The sequence below is a fragment of the Filicampus tigris genome, chromosome 8 (assembly GCF_054856515.1).
Source record: "Filicampus tigris isolate MCC_2025a chromosome 8, RoL_Ftig_1.0, whole genome shotgun sequence".
Classification (NCBI taxonomy): Eukaryota; Metazoa; Chordata; class Actinopteri; order Syngnathiformes; family Syngnathidae; genus Filicampus; species Filicampus tigris.
Genome location: NC_141224.1, coordinates 5,842,635 through 5,861,995, shown reverse-complemented (window position 1 = coordinate 5,861,995; position 19,361 = coordinate 5,842,635). Strand labels below are relative to the sequence as shown.

Below are 19,361 nucleotides of genomic sequence, written 5' to 3'. Positions count from 1 at the left end.
CGGGTAACCATTTTCTTCATAATAGACCACCTGTGTTTTGTTCCATTAGCTCTAGCAGCTAGTCAACACTAGCGTGTATATTAGCGCTGTTTATTTGAGGACATATAGCACAACCAAATTTTGTTCCCGATTAGTACATATATTATTTCACTTCTTAACCATGTCTTGTCACTTCACAACACATTCATCTGTCAATTTGTATGAAATACAGTTGATAGCACTAGCCACTAGTCGACGCTAGCGCTTATTTTCCCACTGCTTATTTTGATATGTTGTAATACAAGCAAAACGCATTGTACAGCATTGATGGTTTGACTGATTGTAATATCCAAACAGGACCGTTCATTTGGGGCCAACACTAACCAAGAGAGCATGTTTGCAGAAAAATGACGTAAGAAATAGCCAAATAGTTAAGGGAGCTGAAACAATGCCTTGGCGGGACACCACTCCAGCGTTGAGAGTGACAGATCTCAGCGGAGAGGAAGGGAGTAGCTCCAAGATAAATATCACTTAATGGCTCATAATGACGCTTAATGACAGACGACCATTTCCTCGTGGACGCGAGGAAAGACAGGAACAAACAAAAAAACATCACGCCGACAACAATCTTGACGACAACGGCCACCATCTTGAGAGGCCTCCACTTGTGACGCATTTGATAAGGTGACCGCATCGAGGCCGCCTTCACCCATTTCTGCACACACTGTCCTGGGAGAGAGGCGCAGTCACTTTCAGTCCCATCTGGGAAAATTTATTCCCTTGGGACATTTTGCTCACTAAGGTAAGTAAGACTCTGCTACTCTTGTTTCTTGGAATCATTACAGCAGGCGGCAGAAGAATGATTGGCCAGGTACTGTAGGTAGAATGAAAATGAGAACACTGTTTTATAGTTGGCTGATTAATAGTATTCCGTTAGCAAGGGCATTGCAAGACATCATTTTGTTAATATATTCATAGGCTCTTTAAACTGCACGCCGCCGCTGAGATTACATTTTGAAAGTGTAAAATTGTGCTTCTGTCTCAACGTTTCAATATACTCACACTAGCAGATTATTCTTTAATTCAGTATACTGTTCATATTTACTTTTTCATCAAATTAATTAAGTGTATAATTTTTTTCCCCCTCCTCTCCTCATGTATTTGTATTTATGTATACACTTGAACGCAAAATTATTCAATCCCTCATTTCAAATGGCCTTTCTAGTAGATCCCAATAAACAGTTTCTGTTTCAATGTCATCTCAGTCATTAACTATTTTAATCAAAATTTAGTCCATTTCTTGTTCTTGGTTACACAACAAAGATGATAATTCACCCGTTTTTCCATTTGAAATGTATTTTTGTTACACTTATGTATAAAATATGGTAACATACTTTTTTATTCTGATTTTAATGTTTTCAATTTGTTTATTTTTAATTATTTTCCGATGGATCAATGAATCATTTTCAATGTACATGTAGATTATGCGTATTATTATAGTGTCACAACTAATGTAATGTTATAATACAATTTAAGAAATATATATATATTCTTTAAAGCTTTAAAATGGATTAATTTGACTCATTGTTCATATAATCTGTCTTTTTCTTTTTGCTTCATTACACTATGGTAATGTGTGTATAACCTTTGTTACACATCATTTGCAATGAGGGGGGTTAAATAATCAATGCAACTGTATGTAAATGTACTTAGTCTATCCAAACAATCCCTTTACAATGGGCACGTGCCTGAAAGCATTTCAATCAATGTTCATTGCATTACCTCTCTTAGGTTATGCTTCAATGCAGATAATTAGCCCATGTTTTTTCTCAAACCTATATATAAAATTTTTTTCTCATTTTCCTTTTTTTTTTTTAAATCCTAAATTAATTGAAGCATATACCACTAAGCAGCGTTTGGAGGGCGGGAGGATGGGGGGGAATGATTAATAAAAACAAGAAGCACCTTGTTTAGGTAAAATGAATGGGAAAATATATTGTATTATCATTTTCTACATTGTAAAAAAAAAAACCCAACTTGTATTTTTTTGGGGGGGGAAACAATTTAAATCGGAACAACTTTAAAATTTAAGCTATTAACATTCATGACAACAATGGCAGTTAGCGCAACACATGCTTGCTTTTTTGAGCTTGCTCCAAAATTATTTACTGAATTGTCTTCCTTATAGATTTAAGTTGGGGGCAATATAAGGGACAATTAGTTCAGCAAAACTTAAAATATTTTGTTGAATTGCCCAATTTTTATTTTTCATCAAAATTTATTGTCTTCAAATTTTGAGTCCATCCAACCTTTTTTTTTTTTTTTTTTTTTAACAGGGATAACGAAAAAGGTGAAGCACCACCATTGTGGTGGTGGAGTAAAAAGCAGCGCCATGGAAACCTTGGATGCCTCCACTCTGTCAGCTTCAGCTGTGACCTATGACCCTAAATCCGAGGCCGTGACATTGCCAGGAGGTGTGGTCTCCGTGGCGGGCATCGCCGTGGTAACCGGCGGCGTGGAGCTGTCCTGCGGCTCGTGCATGCTGGCATTTGGCTTTTGGGGCACGCTCATCGGCTTCAGCTGCGTGGGCGTGGGCGCCTGGGACCAGCTGAACCACTTCAGCGGGGGGACGTCTCACTTACTGGCGCTGGGACTGGTGATCCTGGCACTGAGTTTTGCCGTGGTCGGAGGCGTGGTGGCCTTCTACGTCCTGACCAAGAGGAGGAGGGAGAGGAGGCGCGGCATGAGGCAGGATGGCAAGGAAGTGCTTGTGGAGGAGTATGCAGTTAAACGGGTCACGGTGTAATTGAAAACTGGAAGCGATTTGGATTTCATTTGTGATATTAAAATCAAACATGTTGCGCCGACACGCCTCCTGACATGCAAACGTGTTCATCATTTTCCATGTTCATTCTTCTGTTCTGGCTTGATAATTGAAGACATGATAGGCAGTGATATAGTCCTTCAGTTGCATTTGGAGAAGCCATCAATCAGATATCAATATTTATCTAATAACATGACAGAATACATGAGTCACCTATTAAAGATTTTAATGTGTGCCGATTGCTGCTGATTCAAAGCTGCATGAACCAATCATAACGTGAAAAAATTATGATGTCACTGAGCACCAGCTCATTGGCTGTGTGAGGACCAATTTGAAATGTGACTGGTTGAAGAAACAACCCTATTACTAATATAGGTTACATTTCCATGGGCTGGAATAATCTATTCTGAAGGCCTTGGGCAGGTTTGACATGGCAACACATAGATGCTGAAATCTGATTGGACAAAAAAAAAAAAAAATCGACCATCCACATACACAAGGGAAATTTAACCAAAGGAAGAGAATACGCTGTGAGGAATAAAGTAATATAATTTCAGGAGCAAATAATAGAATTGTTGTAATTGTAGTTTAGTGCTTTTGACAGCGTTAAGACCAGAAGAGACGGTTTTGCTGGTCCTGACCTCGCACCACTGACAACAAGATATGCTCAAAAGTGAAACCTCAAAGATGATCTGTTTCAAAACAGGAGATAATGAAACATGAATGTATTTGTTGCTGCCATCATAAAACCTTTCTGAATTCTACAACGAATGTGTCAAGTAGCATTTTAAAATACTTATCTGTGTGTTGAACTGTAAAATTAAGATGAATAACACTAAAATAACAAACTGAGTTTAGTCTTGTTGAACCTCGGCGGCAGGTTGACAAAAGTGTGCTTACTTCTTCAGGTATGTGAACAATTTCCACAGTCAGGTATCAGCGCTGGAATTCAACCCAAGTCACCTGACACACCACATGGTCACGTGTCACCCTTCAAGTTTCAGGAACTTTTTTTTTTTTATCTCTAAAAACACCAGCCGTCCAAGCCCCGCCTTATGTCTCCTACAATTGGCTACAAAAAGTAATACGTTTACCTGATTGGCCATACGTTAAAACGAGACACGCGTCAAACCCAAACCCCGCCCCTTTGTCCAAACTGCCTGTGTACGGTGTAATTGACACTTCCCCCCCTTCAACAACGAAAACCCGAGCGAAAGTTGACTGTTTTCTTTTTAGCGTGTGAGGAAGAAGTGAAATAATACCCGAGAGTCAAACGTTTAAGGTGAGTTTGTCGAGCAACAACGCGACGGCTCCACTTTCCAGTCTCAGGTGTCTCCTGTCAGTCACGTTATTTATTTATACAGACTTTTTTTTTTTATATATAGTGGCAACTTTAGCTTTTGGTAGCTAGCCTTGTATATTCTACCAAAAATGTTGACGTTTCCAAATATAGTACAGTCATTCCAACATTAGAGCCAGTGTGTTTCTTTTATCGTCTACATGAGACTGTATTCGAACACTCACAATTGAAGTTGATAGTAATATTTAACAGAACACGAGTTTTCCTCATGCCTAAATGCTGACTAGGCTCAGATAAGATACTGTCAATTACCTGCAGTTCATCTAAATCTACGCACTTTCTCTCTACACACATAATGCCGTAAAGTTCAGATACTGTAGTTTTGCATGGTGATAAACATGTCTTGTTTTGTATGCAGTCATCCATATCAGTGTTGCAAGATTTTTTTTAAGTACAGTCCAAAATGCTTAATGTAAAAGTAACCTCGGTTAATGTCAGAAAAAGTACGACCAGTCGTTATCAAAATGCACATGCACATCTGTAATGATGCCAACGTCATCCTCTGAAAATATCAAAACAATCGCCACCGTATTTTAGATTTTATAGGCATAGCCTTTTTCTCCCCATGGACGTTCACTATAGAGAAAAAAAAGCTTAACGTCGCTTAATGTTGGAAAACTACAACCAGTCGTCACCAAAATTCATGTGCACATCAATACATCAAGCGATCTCTGAAAACTTCAAAACAATCGCTCCAATCATTTTGATTTTATGGGTGTTAAGTGATTTATTCCTCCATTTAAACTTAGACATAAGCAGAAATGTGCATGTGGAAAATTTAGGGCTGTACACATTAAGATGACTTGCAAAGTAAATATTCACTCCACTCATTTTCGCTATGTTGCTCATAAATTGGCTGAAATGTGGAGCAGAGGTTTGTCAGAAACAAAAAAATATAATCAGCAGATTTATTGGTTGCACCGGAGCGAGTAGATGAAAAATGGACTTGCACTGTCTCAAGTTTTAGGAGCAAAATGCCACCATTTAGGGGCAGTCTGGAGCCCTGAGTTATTTTACTGTCGTAGATTAAACTAACTACAGTTTAATATTTTGTAACTATCATTCTGTCTCAAAAAACACACATTTCAAACCGTCAAGTTATTTCCTTGATTTTTAAAAAAATTGTTTTCAAGCCATTGCAATTGAAATGTCATCCACATTTTTGTTTGCTGTGAAACACCAAGTTAGTCATGCATCATGAACCGCAACTGAGGTTTCACCGCCGATTATGTCTCAAAATGAATAAAAGGCCATGTTCAAGCATGAGTGATATTCTGTATTTCAACTTGGATGCTACGTGCAAAAGTCCCCAACCCCAAACTGGACTGAATAAACTTGCCAAAATGCTCATATTCTCATTTTACCCATCGCTTTTCTGTTTTTGTTACAGTCCGCGAGGATGCCGCCCTCGTCGAGCACAAGCGGGACATGACGTCGCGGACGATGGGTGGTGCTGGAGTTTGCGCAACTGTCCCAAACCAGGATAGATCACGACGAGTTGTAAAATCTCTCACAGTTGATGCTGAGTGGTCGCGCCGCTAAAAAGCCGATGGAGTACAGTGACAGAGTGCTGTGCGGGGCAGGGGAAGTGGAGCTGGATCCCAACATTGTCAGCGAGGAGGCTGGGAAGCTGTATTCTGAACTACAAGTAACCCCCCCCCCCCCCCCCCCCCCCCCAATCGTTTCATTTGCATTCCCAGCCTGCTGAGTTCAAACCGTTTCTTGACTCTATCACGCAGACGGTTATCGAGACCCATGGCGAGGGTGTGGTGGAGTCGCTGGTACCCATATTTGTGTGGGTCCTGGAGGGGCTGGCCAGCTGCAAAGCCCAGCTGAGAGAACGAGAGGACGAGGCGGAGAGGGAGAGGGCTGAGCGAGAGGGCCTGCTGGAGCGATACCAGGCCGAGAAGGCGCAGAGGAAAGAAAGTCAAGAGGTGCGCCGGATATTTGGACGTCGGCTCGCGTGATTTGGATTGCTGAGCTTCGATTTGATATTGTGGTCTTTGTTGCTCCCTAGAGGTATTTGGAACTGGATGACCAAATAGAGCAGGAAAGGAGAGCCATGAGAGCGAGGGAGAAGGAGCGGGAAAGTAGAGAGAGACGCCTCGAGAAGAAAGCCAGGGAGCAAGCGGACCAATGTGAGTATTTTCATGCACTCGTACCTTGACGTGGGATTGTAATTCATTCTGTGATCCGACTTGTTAAATACTTTACTCTTATCAATTTTCCCCATTGAAATGAACTGAAACGCTATTATTTAGTGCCTGAACAATTAATCGACATTAATCAGCCGATGTGAGCTGTTCCAAAATGTATTTTTTGCCAAGTTTTTTAACACATTACAACATAAGTGCAGGTGCAACAATTGATCCAAAATAATTTCAAATTAATCGATTCTGTTAGGTAATCGATTAATCGATTACATACCTTTTTTTTTTTTTAATTATCCAAATTCTTGGAATTTCATCCTCTCAACTGTAAATATTCTCTCACTTCTATGGTCCTCCATGAAATCAGTCTGATTCTTTGTGTTGAATCAAAAATAATCTGCTTGTACTTTGTAAGACAACGATCAACCGAATTGTAATGAATTCATATTTGTGCATTTGCTGCACTGTCAACTTGAAATAATTTGTAAAGTCTTTGAATAACGAGATGGAAAATAAAGCGTAAAATAATTCTTAGATGCAGCCCTAAACACAAGACAAAGATAATGAAATTCTTATATTCTCTCCAAAAATCGGACGATTTTTGCCCATTTTTTCCCCTGTGTTGTATGGTTAAAAAAATACCAAAGGACAATGTACTGTAAAACAGTCAAGAAGCTTCACCCGCGAGCTAAAAACGAGCAACCGCTTGATGTAAGATATCCTTTGCGGAAGTCTTTCAGCTCCTTAACAGTTTAAAAAACGGGCATGGACTAGCTGGATCATGAATGGAGTAGGACTATTATTTTTTTTTTTGCATTCAGTGTGTTACATAAGCAACACTGCACTTACTGTAAGCATCAGCAGAGGCACGTTCTATGGTTGCCTTCCACACTATGAAAAAGAGCAGCTCTGTCATTCACTGAGCTGCCTTGTTCCTGTTTTCCTGCGAACAAAAAAAATGTTCATTTAAGACCAATTCTTGTGGCTGAATTTTCTTCAATTTATGTTATTTTGCAATGATTTAATTCGTTATTGTTGAGGTAAAAGTGGTATTGTTGGGCACTATCCGAAGTTGCACATTTCTGTTTGCACTGATAAAAAAAAAAAAAAAAAAAAAAGTTACTCATCAGTTGGTCTTTGGAGTTTTTTTCTTTGAGTACTTTCATCTTTCACTTGAGTCATATCATTCTAGTAACGGGACTCTAAGACTAATACAATGATAATTTTAGGTATTATTTTCCAAGTTCTGTGTGTTGCAGTGGTGGCCTTGGAGGAGCAGAAGTCGGCCCTGGGGAGAGAGCTCAGCACGCTCAGGCTTACTCACAACAAGGTTGGATGTCGTTCAAATTGTTGGAAAGCTAGCATGTGGCCATCATCTGTGCACATGCGCTGTTTAAAGATGAAGCCAACCCAAAAATGTTCTTTACAATAATATGTTCGATGCGCCTCCACTCGTCTGAACACGGCATTGTGATTCATATTGCATTTGTAGAAAATACAATACAATACAATACAATACAATTTTATTTCTATAGCGCATTTCACAACTGTAACAAAGCACTTTACAATACAATAAATAAATAAAAAAACAAAAAAAAGGCTGTGGTACATGTATTAACAAATGTAGACATAAATAATATATAAAATATGAATAAAATATAAATAAATAAATAGCCAATAAATTGACATAAAACGCTATATACAAATGACACCGGAAAAGAGCCGAAAAATTCAGGTCTGATCAAAAGCCAGAGAAAAGTAATGCCATTTTGTCACTTGCTGTCGACTGAAAATGACATCACGGTTGCTTAGGTAACAACCAACCACGACTCACCTGTTTTCTAAAGTTGAACTAGGATTGGTTGTTAGCTAAGGCCCGAGTAACTGTGATGTCATTTTCAGTTGACAGCAAGTGACAAAATGGCTCCCCCCCTGAGATGGATAAAAAATCGTACATTTTGCTGCTTAACTCATATTCCACAAACGCAATGTCAATCAAAATGTCGTGTTTAGACTATTGGGCTCCATGGAATATATTATTGTTAAGAAGATTTTGGGGTTAACTTAATCTTTAAAGCGGAAGTCAACGCAAACATTTTTCTTTCAAGAATATGTTCTATGCAAGCCTACTAGTTGAAACAAGGCATTCTGATAAATATTGCGTTTGTGGAATAAGTGTTAATCCACTAGTTTTTAGCCATCTCTAGGGGCGGCCATTTTGTCTCCGGAAAATGACATCAGAACTGCTCACAATGACCAATCACGGCTCAGATTCAGAAAACAGGTCAGCTGTGATTGGTCGTTGTGAGCAGTTATGATGTCATTTTCAGTCGACAGAAGACAAAATGGCCGCCCCCAGTGATGGCTAAAAACGAGTGGCTTAACACTTATTCCACAAACGCAATATTTATCAGAATGGCGTGTTTCAACTAGTGGGCCTGCTGGGAACATATTTTTGAAAAAAATATGTTTTGGTTGATTTCCGCTTTCAGTGCTTTAATTGGCAAGGTTTCTTGTTGATCATCTCGTCCTTCACATCTTCGGCGCCCTTTCGTTTAGTTGGCTCACTCCTATCGGGAACTGCTGGAAAAGAGGAAGGACTCGGAAAGAGATTCACCCCTGAGGTTGTTGTCATGTTATGTTTCCAAATGGTAGCGTGTGGTTCTATTGTGCTACGTTTTTAATCGTACTAGTGAAACTGTTAAACTCCAAGGCAATGCGTGTGCCACCGGATTTAGTAATAAGTGAAATCAACAAAGCTTGCACAAGTTAATGTGTTTTATTTTTTTTTCTTTCTTTTTTATCGACACATTCAGGAATCACATACGGCCCAAAAATGCTGAATCCTCATCCAATCAAGTCTTGTCAGACTCAAACTCTCAGGTAAATTGACTCGAAATTTCTACTTTCATTTCGTTTGCGGCTGCCAACTAAAGGTCGTGTCCCGCTCGCTTTTAACAGAGCCCGCACTCCAACTCTGGTACTTTGTGTTTGGAAGATACCGAAACCAAACAAGAGAAGATGATCGATGTCGTCAAGTCTGCCTCGGATCACTTTGTCAATGACATCATAAGCTCCACCCCTGAACTGAGACGCTTTCACGGCTCCTTGGGTGACGCGAGGTAGTTCATGCGAAAGCTTGTGATGCGCTTTGCTTGCAGCATGTACGAATCATGTCGGCTTCCATTCGACGTCGGCAGTACCCCGGCAAGACCCAACACGGAAGCTTCTGAGACCAGCTTGGAGGATGAGCTCAAGGAGTGCAAGGCGGAAGAAGAAACGGAAGGAGAGAAGCAAGGGAAATCCAAGGAGGAGGAGGAGGAGGAGCGGGAGGAGGAAGAGCTGGACGAGGACAACATGGAGTGGGAATTGCGCAACACTGACTCCGTTTTTTCGGAGCTGTCGGAGCTAAGTCAGGATTTTGTGGATAGCGTTGACCAAGGGGCCAGCATCAGAGGTAATAACGGAATCACACACGCCCTTAAACTTCACGGGCCTCGACGACTGTATTTTTATCCTGTGCAGTTTATTTATTTATCTTTTCGTACTGATTAATCGGATTCTAATCGATTTTGCATTATTCAACACGGTAGGTGCATGTGAGGTGCGGGTGTTGTTTTTGGATGATTGTCAGCATCCTCGCGTTCTACTTCAGTCTCTGTGACTTTGAATGTGTGTGGCTTTAAAAGGCGGGGCTAGCCTGGGCCGGTGAGTGACGTGGGCGTCAGCGAATGAGATATGAGAGTATAGAGCTGGTTGACTGTTGGTTGCACGTTGAGCGACTCGCCGTGAGTTGTGGCCAGTTGTGGCTTGTTACGTATTTCCTTTCTAACCGTCAATGGCACAATCGAAAGTGATTACAAAAAGTCGCAATGAAAGTCGAAGTTAAATTAGCTATCATCGATACTTGTGTTGGTGATTGTGGGCATGCCGATATGGTGCACATCCCACTTTTCATCTCCCTTATTCAGCGTGAAAAGATCACAAACTTTTTGGACATCGTTTTTTTTTTTTTTCCCCCGCACCCTTTCCTTCCTTTGCGCTTCTTTGTTTCTACATTGAGTCCATGTGAGATCATTTCATACAACCGTCGCATCGGAACGCGCTAACGTCATTAGCTCTTCCTCACAGCGCGTCGAAGCGCTCAATTCATTTCTCCCCCATCCAGGCAGTGCTGACCAGTTTGAGGAGATTCTTTCTCAGTACGAGCAATTGAAACGCACCCAGTGAGTCCTGCCTTGGATTTCGTCTGATTCTCTAGCTCAGAGGAACGAGTGGGTGACAAGTGTCATTTTCCCGGCTCTGCTTGCTTCTCCTTTTTCAGTGAGTCGGTCGACACGGCCCGCAAGGCTCTGATCAATCGGGTGGTGGAGCTGACGGACGACCGCTCCGCTCTGAAGCTGGAAGTGACCTCTCTGCGGGGGACAGTGGCGCGAATCGAAGGCCGGATGAAGGAGAAAGAGGAGGAAATTAAAAGGTGTCAGTGCGGACTTTATTTGGTAGGCTTCATGTCAGATTTGATGTTGTATTCACTTGGTGATTTTTTTTTTTTTTCTTTTCTTAGGCTTCGAGAAAACCTGGAGAAATTTCAGGCGTTGGATCATGATGTAAGAACAGATTGTTGTTTTAGAATGTACTAGCAACTGTAAAATGTCATTTAACTGCACTTAATTACTTACCGGACACTTCCGTTAGGTATGCAGTGGTGCCTTGACTTTTAATTTAAAAAAAAAAAAAAGCATGCTCTGATATTTTTCAAGTGTACAGGAATAGTGTTGTTGAAAAGCGGTTTTAGGAATTGTGCAAAATGATAACTCAATGGTGGCGTGAGCGCCTTGGCCACGAGGGTGAGTTTTAACAAAGACATAATGTACATTTGATGGTAAAACATTGAAGACCATCACAAATAAGATGCAATAATATTAGTCGTTTTTGGCAGAGGATAAAGAATATCGTCGCTGTCCTGTGGAAAAAAAACAAAACACTAATGTCCATTTTTTTTTCATTGTTCTTATTTTTACATGAATGGTGTTTCCGCATTACAGACGCCGCATTAACGTGAAAAGAAAATCAAATAAAATGGACCTACGTGTTTTTCACAGGCGACCATATGTACTTGTGCGTATTGTCATATGATCTCCGGATATAATGATACCGCTTGTATTCAAGTACAAGTTGTTTAAAGGTTAATAGTTTCCACAACATCGATGCCAGCTTCATTAGCTTATTTATGGCGTTCTGCATTGTGTGTTAGCATTAAGCTAGCCAGCTTCGGAAAGACAAAGTTATGTGGTTTCATGAAAAGTGTCATTCTCTTTTTTTTATATTTAGTTTTACCATCAAATTCACCTGGAAGTGACAACAAACAGCTTTACGCAAGCACTTGGCATCGTTTTTGAAGAATTGTTCTGCTTCTTATGACATTTGATGCCAACAAAGCGTGCTTGCAACTCAACTAAAAAAAAAAAAATGTTTTAACTTATTAACTGCCAGACATTTTCAGACCCTCTTTTAACCTAACGTTTGAAAAAAAAAATTAAAATAAAAAAATATATAAAAATCCTGGGATTGAATGGCTGGACTGTGAAAAGACGAGTAAAAACGTTTTTGGCCGTGAATGAGTTCATCGTATTTTACCTCATTCGATTGCGCAGGTGTGACTTGCCAGCGTGCGTCCGTCCTGTTTAACAGCATCAATCTTTCCATTCAGGCCTCATCAGCCACATCCACGCGGCACTTTTCCCGCTCGGAAATGGCTCGTGTGGTCATGGAGAAGAACCAGTACAAACAGCGGTTGTTTGAACTGCAGGAGGCAATGAGGCAAAGCCAGTCACTCAGGTACGCAGCGTTTTGTACTGTGCGCTTATGTCTGACTTTGCAATTTTTTACACCGCGTGACTCGGTGTTTGTCCGCCCGCTGAAGTTGCGTTTCCTTTTTCCTCTTGTGTAGGGCAACAAAAGAAGAAAGGCTCTCAGAGGAGAAAAGGTCAAGTGTTTGGGCCAAGTAAGTTTTGGGGGTTTGGAGGCGATAGGGTCAAAATGGACGCCTTGCTGCATTGCCGAATGGATCAAGTTGTGATCATGAGCAAGCCTGTCAACTCAAAATACGTCACGTGATCTGTGCTTAATTCGTCCTGTCCTTTTCTTTTAAAGGTTCAATCGCTTTTTTGGCCTGAGCAAACAACCGTTGATCCTACCTCGTGCCACTTTCCCATCAGTCACTCTTCCTCCTCTGCCGCCGCCTCAACAGCGACAGGAAGTTGGTCAAAGTCAGTCCGAGTAAGCGAGTGTGACTCTGCCGTTTAGCTACTTGAAGTGCAGCACCTCATCCAATTCAAGATTTTTATCCCAACGTGTTGAAAGATCGGGTTTAAAGTCGTGCGTCTGGCAAAATTCCAATTTATGGCTTTTTCCTGATTGAGTCTGGATTATAAATCTAGTTGAATTGTTCATGTTAAATATGTACCACTTTACGATAAAATAATAATTACATATCGTATTTGAAATCAGCTAAATGTGAATTGCTAAAGAATTTCTTTATAAAAAATAAATGAAAAAGAATCAATGTTTAGTATTTTTTAGTAAACAATCAATTTAGTAAAATATATGATTGTTTTTAAATTGTAATTTTTAATTTTACTAATATTTTATTCTATTGTGTACAATAAATTCATTGGCAAATAATGTTATAAAACCACGAAAAAATTAGTTTATACACATGATTTTTTTAAACTAAAATTTTCATTATATATTGACTATTATTCTGTTAATCAATTTAAAAAGTTTTATTCCACTCATATTTTTTTGTTTTTACGATTTGCAATAAAATAAACCAGTTCATTTATACATTTACTTCTAAATCATAGCTTTTTGTTTTATTCTCAACAATCAATCCATCGACCAATTATTTGATCAAATAAGTGTAAGTGTAACTTTTCCATTTTTACCCGTTTTTTATTTTTATGTTATTGAGCTCCGTCATTCAAACGAAAAGCTCGAATCAAAGTTAAAATGACTTTATTTCGTTTCACGTTGCGCACACATGAGCACGAAACAAACGGGAAGCTCCCCGGTGGCCTTCATCGACGCCTGCTTTTTCAGTTGAAATGTGGCCCCAATGCTGTCTCCCCAGATCGTCCGCGTCTGCAATTTTATCGCCCCGCGCCAGGAGAAGGGAACTCTACAGAGAAATTCGCTCGCACATTTGGGGAACGCTAGGAAAGCGCCAGCTGCACGGCTGGAGCGGGCCTCTGGCTAACACTCAGGTAATCGGAATGCCGCCCGTTCCAAGTGCGAATGTAGAATTCCACACACACACACACACACACACACACGTCGACACTCCTTTTCCGGCTGTAGGAATCTCAGGAATCGGTCCCGGAGCCCCAAGACGTGCCGATCCTAACGCAGCTTCGACTCCTGGACCAAAGAGACTGCACTGCAAAGGTGAGGCGTGCCCATGCGCACGTCGTAAAGAAAAGCGCCTTTAAACATAAACACTGATTTCTTTTCAGCTCAACTGTGCCGTGGCAGTCCCACCGGAGGTCTCAGGAGAGGCGACAGTAAGTGCCTCACACGCATTCATCCCGCCAGTCGACCTTAAGTAACATCTTTTCCAAACTCGGTCAGTGTTCCGTGTGGGTAGTTTCCGGCCCCGCCTCCAACAGTGGCATCACAGTGATTGACCCCGCCCGCTCCAACGCTGTCCTGGATCAGTTCAGCCTCCCCCCCACAGCTCCTGCCCTCTGCATCTGTGCCGTGCCCCCCGTCGGTCAGTGCCCGCACCCCTCACAAACATCCCCCCCCCCGGCCCCCCCACCGACTTTGTTTCATCTCTTCCCACCCTCGCCAGCGTTTGACTGGGAACTGATTAGCGGCGCTTAGGTTGGGTTTCCCTCTCACGCGTTCCTGTCTTTTGTTATGTCAGGGGACTCTCCAGGAACTGTGTGGATTGGAACTCAGGAAGGAAGGTAAATGTATGCTGAACAAGCAACCCTGTCCGCATTTGCTTTTTTTTTTTTTTTTTTTTATGACGTCACAACCAGTACGGTTGCTATTTTGGTGTATTGTTGTATTTTATCAAATCGTTTTTTTTCCCCATTTCCCATTGGAGATGCATACTATACATTTAGATAAAAGTACATTTCTATTCAAGTGTCTACTTTCCAACCATTCTCCATCATTGTCATTGGAAAATTCTCTCCTCTGATTGGCTGCATTGGACTTATAGCACCACCTGTTTTTTGGGGGGTTTTTTCACGTTTATTTTTTCGAGGCCGTCGTGGGGATGTAAATTTGCTTTTGTAAATTGTTGCTGCGTGGTTAGCACATCTGCCTCACGGGGTTGGAATCTGGGCTCTGGCCATCCTGTGTGGAACAAGCATGTTCTGTTCACTCATGGATTGAAATAGGGGTGTCAAATTCTGGCTGCCGTTAAACTGTTGACAGATTATTATTTAAATTAAAAATGTAAACGTTTGATATAAACGAACGCTAATAACTATCTATGCTAACATCAAGCTAAGATTTAGCCTTTTTTGTTTTGTTTAGTTGCTGAGCATATCTTTCCCTACAGCCTTTTGAATTTGTTTTAGCATGTTTAATAAACACAAAATGAGCCCCGCCCCCCCTTCCAGGAAATACCTGTGTACCTGGCGACATCAAATAATGTGATTTTCTCCTCCAGTATAGTGATACATTCAGCCTCTGCAGGCAGGGGGCGCTGTCTGCACTCGGTGTCCCTCTCCGAAAGTGTTCATTCACTCAAGTGAGGTCAAGTTTTGAGTTATTCTCATCTTGACATCATCATGCGCTCCTGCCAACATGTTGCACTTTACTTTGACAGATACTCCCAGGGTCAAGTCATAGCCGGCCTAGGTGACGGAACGTTGGCGTTCTTCTCAAGTAGTTCCGGTAACCGCTGTCCGTTGTCGCAGATGGAATGGTGTTTATTGCTAGACTTGACGTATTCAGGTGATGTTCTGTGATTTTGGAGGCGGCTGGAACCTGCAGTCACATTCATTGATGCCACTGGGCTCAAACCCCGTGCAGCCAATCCGCTGCTGTCTCGCTAAAGGGGGACGCTTGTGGGTTGGATATTGGAACAGAGTCCACGTGGTTGACATTAACAGGAGGAAGGTGGAGGTAATTCAGCCGACAGAGGGTCTCTTTCATGCTGGGGTGACTTTGAGTGCACACTACTCTGTTCTTTGCCTCGCCAGCATGTTTTTCCAGTCTCGGAGCGCAGCGAGCAGCAGGTTCGCTTCCTGTGCGCCGGAGGAAGTGGCGTTTGGACGTCCTGCAGACTTGACTCCGTCCTCAGGCTTTTTGACTGGTCCACTGGACGCCCGTTACAGGAAGTGGATTTTGCTGCTTTGGTTACCAAATCATTGGGTGAGTGCGTCGTCCTTTCTTGTACAGAGGAAACCTCCCAAGTTGAACACGATTAGGGGGGGGCATTGATTGAACTGCGGTTTGTTTGGATTTCAAATTACTGATACAAAAAATGACTTTAGGTCAAGGGGTTACAAGCCTATTTGGAACATATGGCTACTTTTTTTGCTATTGATAATTGTGAAGTTTTGATTCTCAAGTTTTAGGGATGGACCGATTATCTGCACCGATATTCTGTATTTTGACGAATATTGGCACCTGAGATCAATTTAAAACTGTTTTAACTTAAGGGGAGTATTTATTTAAATTTTCTGATAGAGGCTGCTGACCCTGGGAATTCTCCGCACCTTTTTTGTTTGAAATGCAAACAAAGATGTGTCAACGTTTAACATTACAGTTGTTTTGACATTTTGGAAAACTATTTACTGTAGAAAACTATCGAGCTCTTTACTTCTTCAAGTTTTCATTGAACTTGTTAAGACATGCTGAGGATTCTGGGAGCTCCCTGAACTTTTTTCTATTGTCAAAAATTCATTAAAAAAACAATTTTTTTAAACTTAAACGTTTTGCACATCTGAAAAGCTGTTCAACAAACATTATGCTGAAAGACATTTCAACAATTTAAGAGTTGGAGTTTTTATTTTATTTGTTTTAAATTTTGACGCCAATATGCTCCCTTTTACTGAAAAGGAATATCAGCTCCAAATATTTGGAGTTATCGCCCTCTTTGACTACTAATCGGCATTGATATCTGCCCTAAAAAAAACATATTGGTCTGTCTCTATTTATAACTTCTGTTTAGGCAAAGGAGTACAAAATACAGATGTGTGTTTTCACATTTCAGGGGGAAAAAAAAAAAAAAGAAGTCGTCAGAAAAATAAATACTCAAGTAAAGTAAAGGTTAGGGCTCGACCATTATGGATTTTTTTAGGCTAATGCTAACTCCGATATTTGGCAGGATAAATTCCGATAACTGATTAGTAGGCTGATATAATGACTAAAATAATTTTCTTTTTTTCACTTGACGCATACAACAACAAAGATATGAAATATGGGGAGAATATTTTTTTCTGTTTTACAATACATTGTCCTTACACCAGAGGAAAAATGGCAAAATGTTTATTGTGGGTTTTTTTAAATGTTTTTTTTAATATAATTGTGAATAATGTGTTAATGTGGAAAAGAAATTGGGAAAAAAATTTTTTGCTGAGTCGAAAAAGAGCTAATATCTGCCGATTTTAAGACTGATTCATCAATCAGGCCCTAGTACAGATACATGAAAATCAATTTATTTGCTGTAACGAAGTCTTTGTACTTGGTTCCTAATGCCTCTCAATGTGTGTGTATGTATGTGTGTGCGTGCGTGCGTGCGTGTTTGTAGGCCAAGCTTTCCTGAACCTCTCGCCTCTTCAGATCTCCTCTCTGGCTGTCATCTCCGGCCGCCTGTGGGTGGGCACGGCGGGCGGCGCAATCCTCTCCATCCCGTTGTCGTTAAGTAAGCGCCCTGCACTACTTCATACTTTTCATGTCATACTTTGGAAAGCAGCCATATATATTTTTTTTTTATCAATCAGTGAGTTTGTCTTCCGCAGCGTCTGAAGCGGTTTCCATCCCATACTGCTCCGTTGAGACGGGCCAGCTGTGTTACCACGGACACAGACAAGCTGTCCGCTTCATCATTGCCGCACCAGGTCATTAGCTTATAAATGCCACCGAGTTCTTGTGCAGTGTTGTTGCAGTTTTGTTTTTTTTCCAGCAGTTGTGAATGGTGAGGGCCAGAAATGCCTTCTCTGCTGGCCTAAACGCTGTCAGAATTACTGACTTACATTCACAACCTAAATTGGAATGCAGTGGTGTCTTGAGATATGAGTGCCTTGACTTCCAAGTTTTTTTTTATGGTATGAGCCGTGGCTTGGCTTATTTGTTTCCGTTTTGAGATAGGAGCAGTAAGTGCCACGTATCTCAAATCGCCACTGTATTTGTTCCCACGAAACTCTATTATTTCAAATATGTATTCCCAATGTTTATTTTCTTCATTTCACAGCGTTTTTATGTTGCCACTTTGTGTATTTTAGATTTTTTTTGTTTGTGTTTTTGTGTCCAGCAAATTTCAGCCTGTATGTGTTGCCATGTCAATCTCATATGCCCAACCAATCAGATTTCAAATTTGATGCCCTCCTCAATGACATCAGCTTTTTTCTGTTCTCTGATTCATTGGTGAAAACAAAAAACAAAAAAAAAACGTTACCCACTACTTTGTAGCACAACACGTTTGTCGGAATCTGCATACAATGTTACATTCAATTATCAGCATCTCTGGTGAGTGTCATGTACAGTATTTTATGCAACCGTTTTATGGTTTTGCCATGTTATCCGGTCAATTCGGAGCTGTATTGCGATTATGCATAGTAGGGGTGGGAACGATTATCGTTTTTTTCGATGCATCGATCGGCAAATTAAAAAGATTCTGAATCGGTTCATAGGTATTAATAATCGATATATAAAGTAAAAATAAAAAACTAAAAGCATGTGCAAGTGATTAAGTATGTTTGTACATCAGATGTCTGTGCTAGGCTAAGCTAGTACGTGACAAAATGGCGGAACAAGCAAAACCTCATACGAGTGCAGCGAAGTCAAAGTGTGAAATATAAATCATTGCTCTTGCTTGAGTTTTTTGTTCTTAAAAAGGTACAAGTGTTTCGCAGGGTCTATAAAATATAAGCCAATGTGGTGATGCATCGGAATCGAAACGAATCATAAGCCTATGAATCGGAATTGAATCGAATCGTGGGCCTCTGAATCGTAATCGGATCGAATCGTGAGGTACCCATAAATTCCCACCCCTAATGCATAGTATTGATTGTTTCCGTTGCAATGTGATAGCGCTGGTATTAAATTAAGAGCTGACTTCAGTCCCCACGTTTTTTTGTCTCATCTCAGGTTGCTTGATCTCGACCAGCGGCAGCAACGTTACAAGCTCGCAGCTCATCCTCAGCGGAGGCGAGGGCTACATCAACTTCCGCATCGGTGAGCGCAAGGACTGAAAAATATGATATATTATGGTGGCTCTTCCGATCTTTTTTTTTTTTTTTTCTGACCGATTTTTACTCACGCCTCCAGGAGACGACGAGAGCGACGGCTCAGCGGAGTTGTCCCAAGCGACGCCGCAGCGATTTGAACGCAGTCACATGATCATCTGGCAGAATTGCAGTGCGCCCGTGCCCAGCTCTGCCCTCTGACATGTCCTCTGACAGACTTTGTCAAATCTTTTCACTACGTTAATCCCCACAAAAAATAGCCTTGTGTGCCTTTTCCGCCGCCGGCTTGATGCAAATGTGCCCTAATTCTGTTCCTTGTCCTTCTGCCTGTTACTGGGTAGCATTAGTAATGCTTTGGGTTTCACTGAGATACACTTGAATGCACACATCTGCCAGTTTGCTGCATTCAAAGTTTGCCATCTGTTCCAAATGCTTTGCTTATGAACATGAAAACGCGATCGTAACATTGTTCAATCACCTTGTGTGTACTGTATATATTGTCTTGTTAACGACAAACTGGAATCAGCATCACTCTTCTAAATTGTTTTTTTTCTTTCAGTTTCGGGCTTGAAGTACATTCTTAATAACGTATACTCTACTGGCAAATACCTCTCCAC

General features: G+C 41.0%; 2 protein-coding genes across 5 annotated transcripts; both read left to right on the top strand.

The window, feature by feature from the left end:
* Positions 1 to 58: 58 nt before the first annotated feature.
* On the top strand, positions 59 to 2,858 carry LOC147143195 (uncharacterized). The gene is made up of 2 exons (XM_086039262.1): positions 59 to 781; positions 2,316 to 2,858. The coding sequence occupies exon 2, from the start codon at positions 2,372 to 2,374 to the stop codon at positions 2,783 to 2,785; it is 414 nt and encodes a 137-aa protein (XP_085895388.1). The 5' UTR covers positions 59 to 781; positions 2,316 to 2,371; the 3' UTR covers positions 2,786 to 2,858.
* A 1,065-nt stretch (positions 2,859 to 3,923) lies between these two features.
* On the top strand, positions 3,924 to 19,302 carry LOC147143194 (C-Jun-amino-terminal kinase-interacting protein 4). Of its 4 annotated transcripts, none has more exons than XM_086039244.1 (28): positions 3,924 to 4,085; positions 5,554 to 5,811; positions 5,903 to 6,097; positions 6,181 to 6,301; positions 7,573 to 7,643; positions 8,873 to 8,937; positions 9,130 to 9,196; positions 9,275 to 9,435; positions 9,514 to 9,770; positions 10,482 to 10,539; positions 10,638 to 10,790; positions 10,878 to 10,920; positions 12,024 to 12,151; positions 12,264 to 12,317; positions 12,467 to 12,592; positions 13,446 to 13,578; positions 13,673 to 13,759; positions 13,828 to 13,875; positions 13,943 to 14,084; positions 14,241 to 14,283; positions 15,000 to 15,080; positions 15,159 to 15,226; positions 15,309 to 15,457; positions 15,535 to 15,706; positions 17,088 to 17,201; positions 17,299 to 17,397; positions 18,647 to 18,733; positions 18,827 to 19,302. In XM_086039244.1, the coding sequence occupies exons 2-28, from the start codon at positions 5,683 to 5,685 to the stop codon at positions 18,943 to 18,945; spliced, it is 2,970 nt and encodes a 989-aa protein (XP_085895370.1). In that variant the 5' UTR covers positions 3,924 to 4,085; positions 5,554 to 5,682; the 3' UTR covers positions 18,946 to 19,302. The 4 variants fall into 4 exon arrangements, with proteins under 4 accessions (XP_085895370.1, XP_085895368.1, XP_085895369.1 ...); XM_086039242.1 differs by having other exon boundaries at positions 17,281 to 17,397; XM_086039243.1 differs by having other exon boundaries at positions 7,558 to 7,643.
* The last annotated feature ends 59 nt before the right edge of the window (positions 19,303 to 19,361 follow it).

What these genes read in the sequence shown, in the direction of transcription:
- LOC147143195 (XM_086039262.1), top strand. Translation starts at nt 2,372, where the DNA reads ATGGAAACCTTGGATGCCTCCACTCTGTCAGCTTCAGCTGTGACCTAT.
- LOC147143194 (XM_086039241.1), top strand. Translation starts at nt 5,683, where the DNA reads ATGCTGAGTGGTCGCGCCGCTAAAAAGCCGATGGAGTACAGTGACAGA. An exon ending in TCAGGCTTACTCACAACAAG is followed by an intron (nt 7,644 to 8,872) that starts GTTGGATGTCGT and finishes CCTTTCGTTTAG; the next exon opens with TTGGCTCACTCCTATCGGGA. An exon ending in GGCCTCTGGCTAACACTCAG is followed by an intron (nt 13,579 to 13,672) that starts GTAATCGGAATG and finishes TTCCGGCTGTAG; the next exon opens with GAATCTCAGGAATCGGTCCC.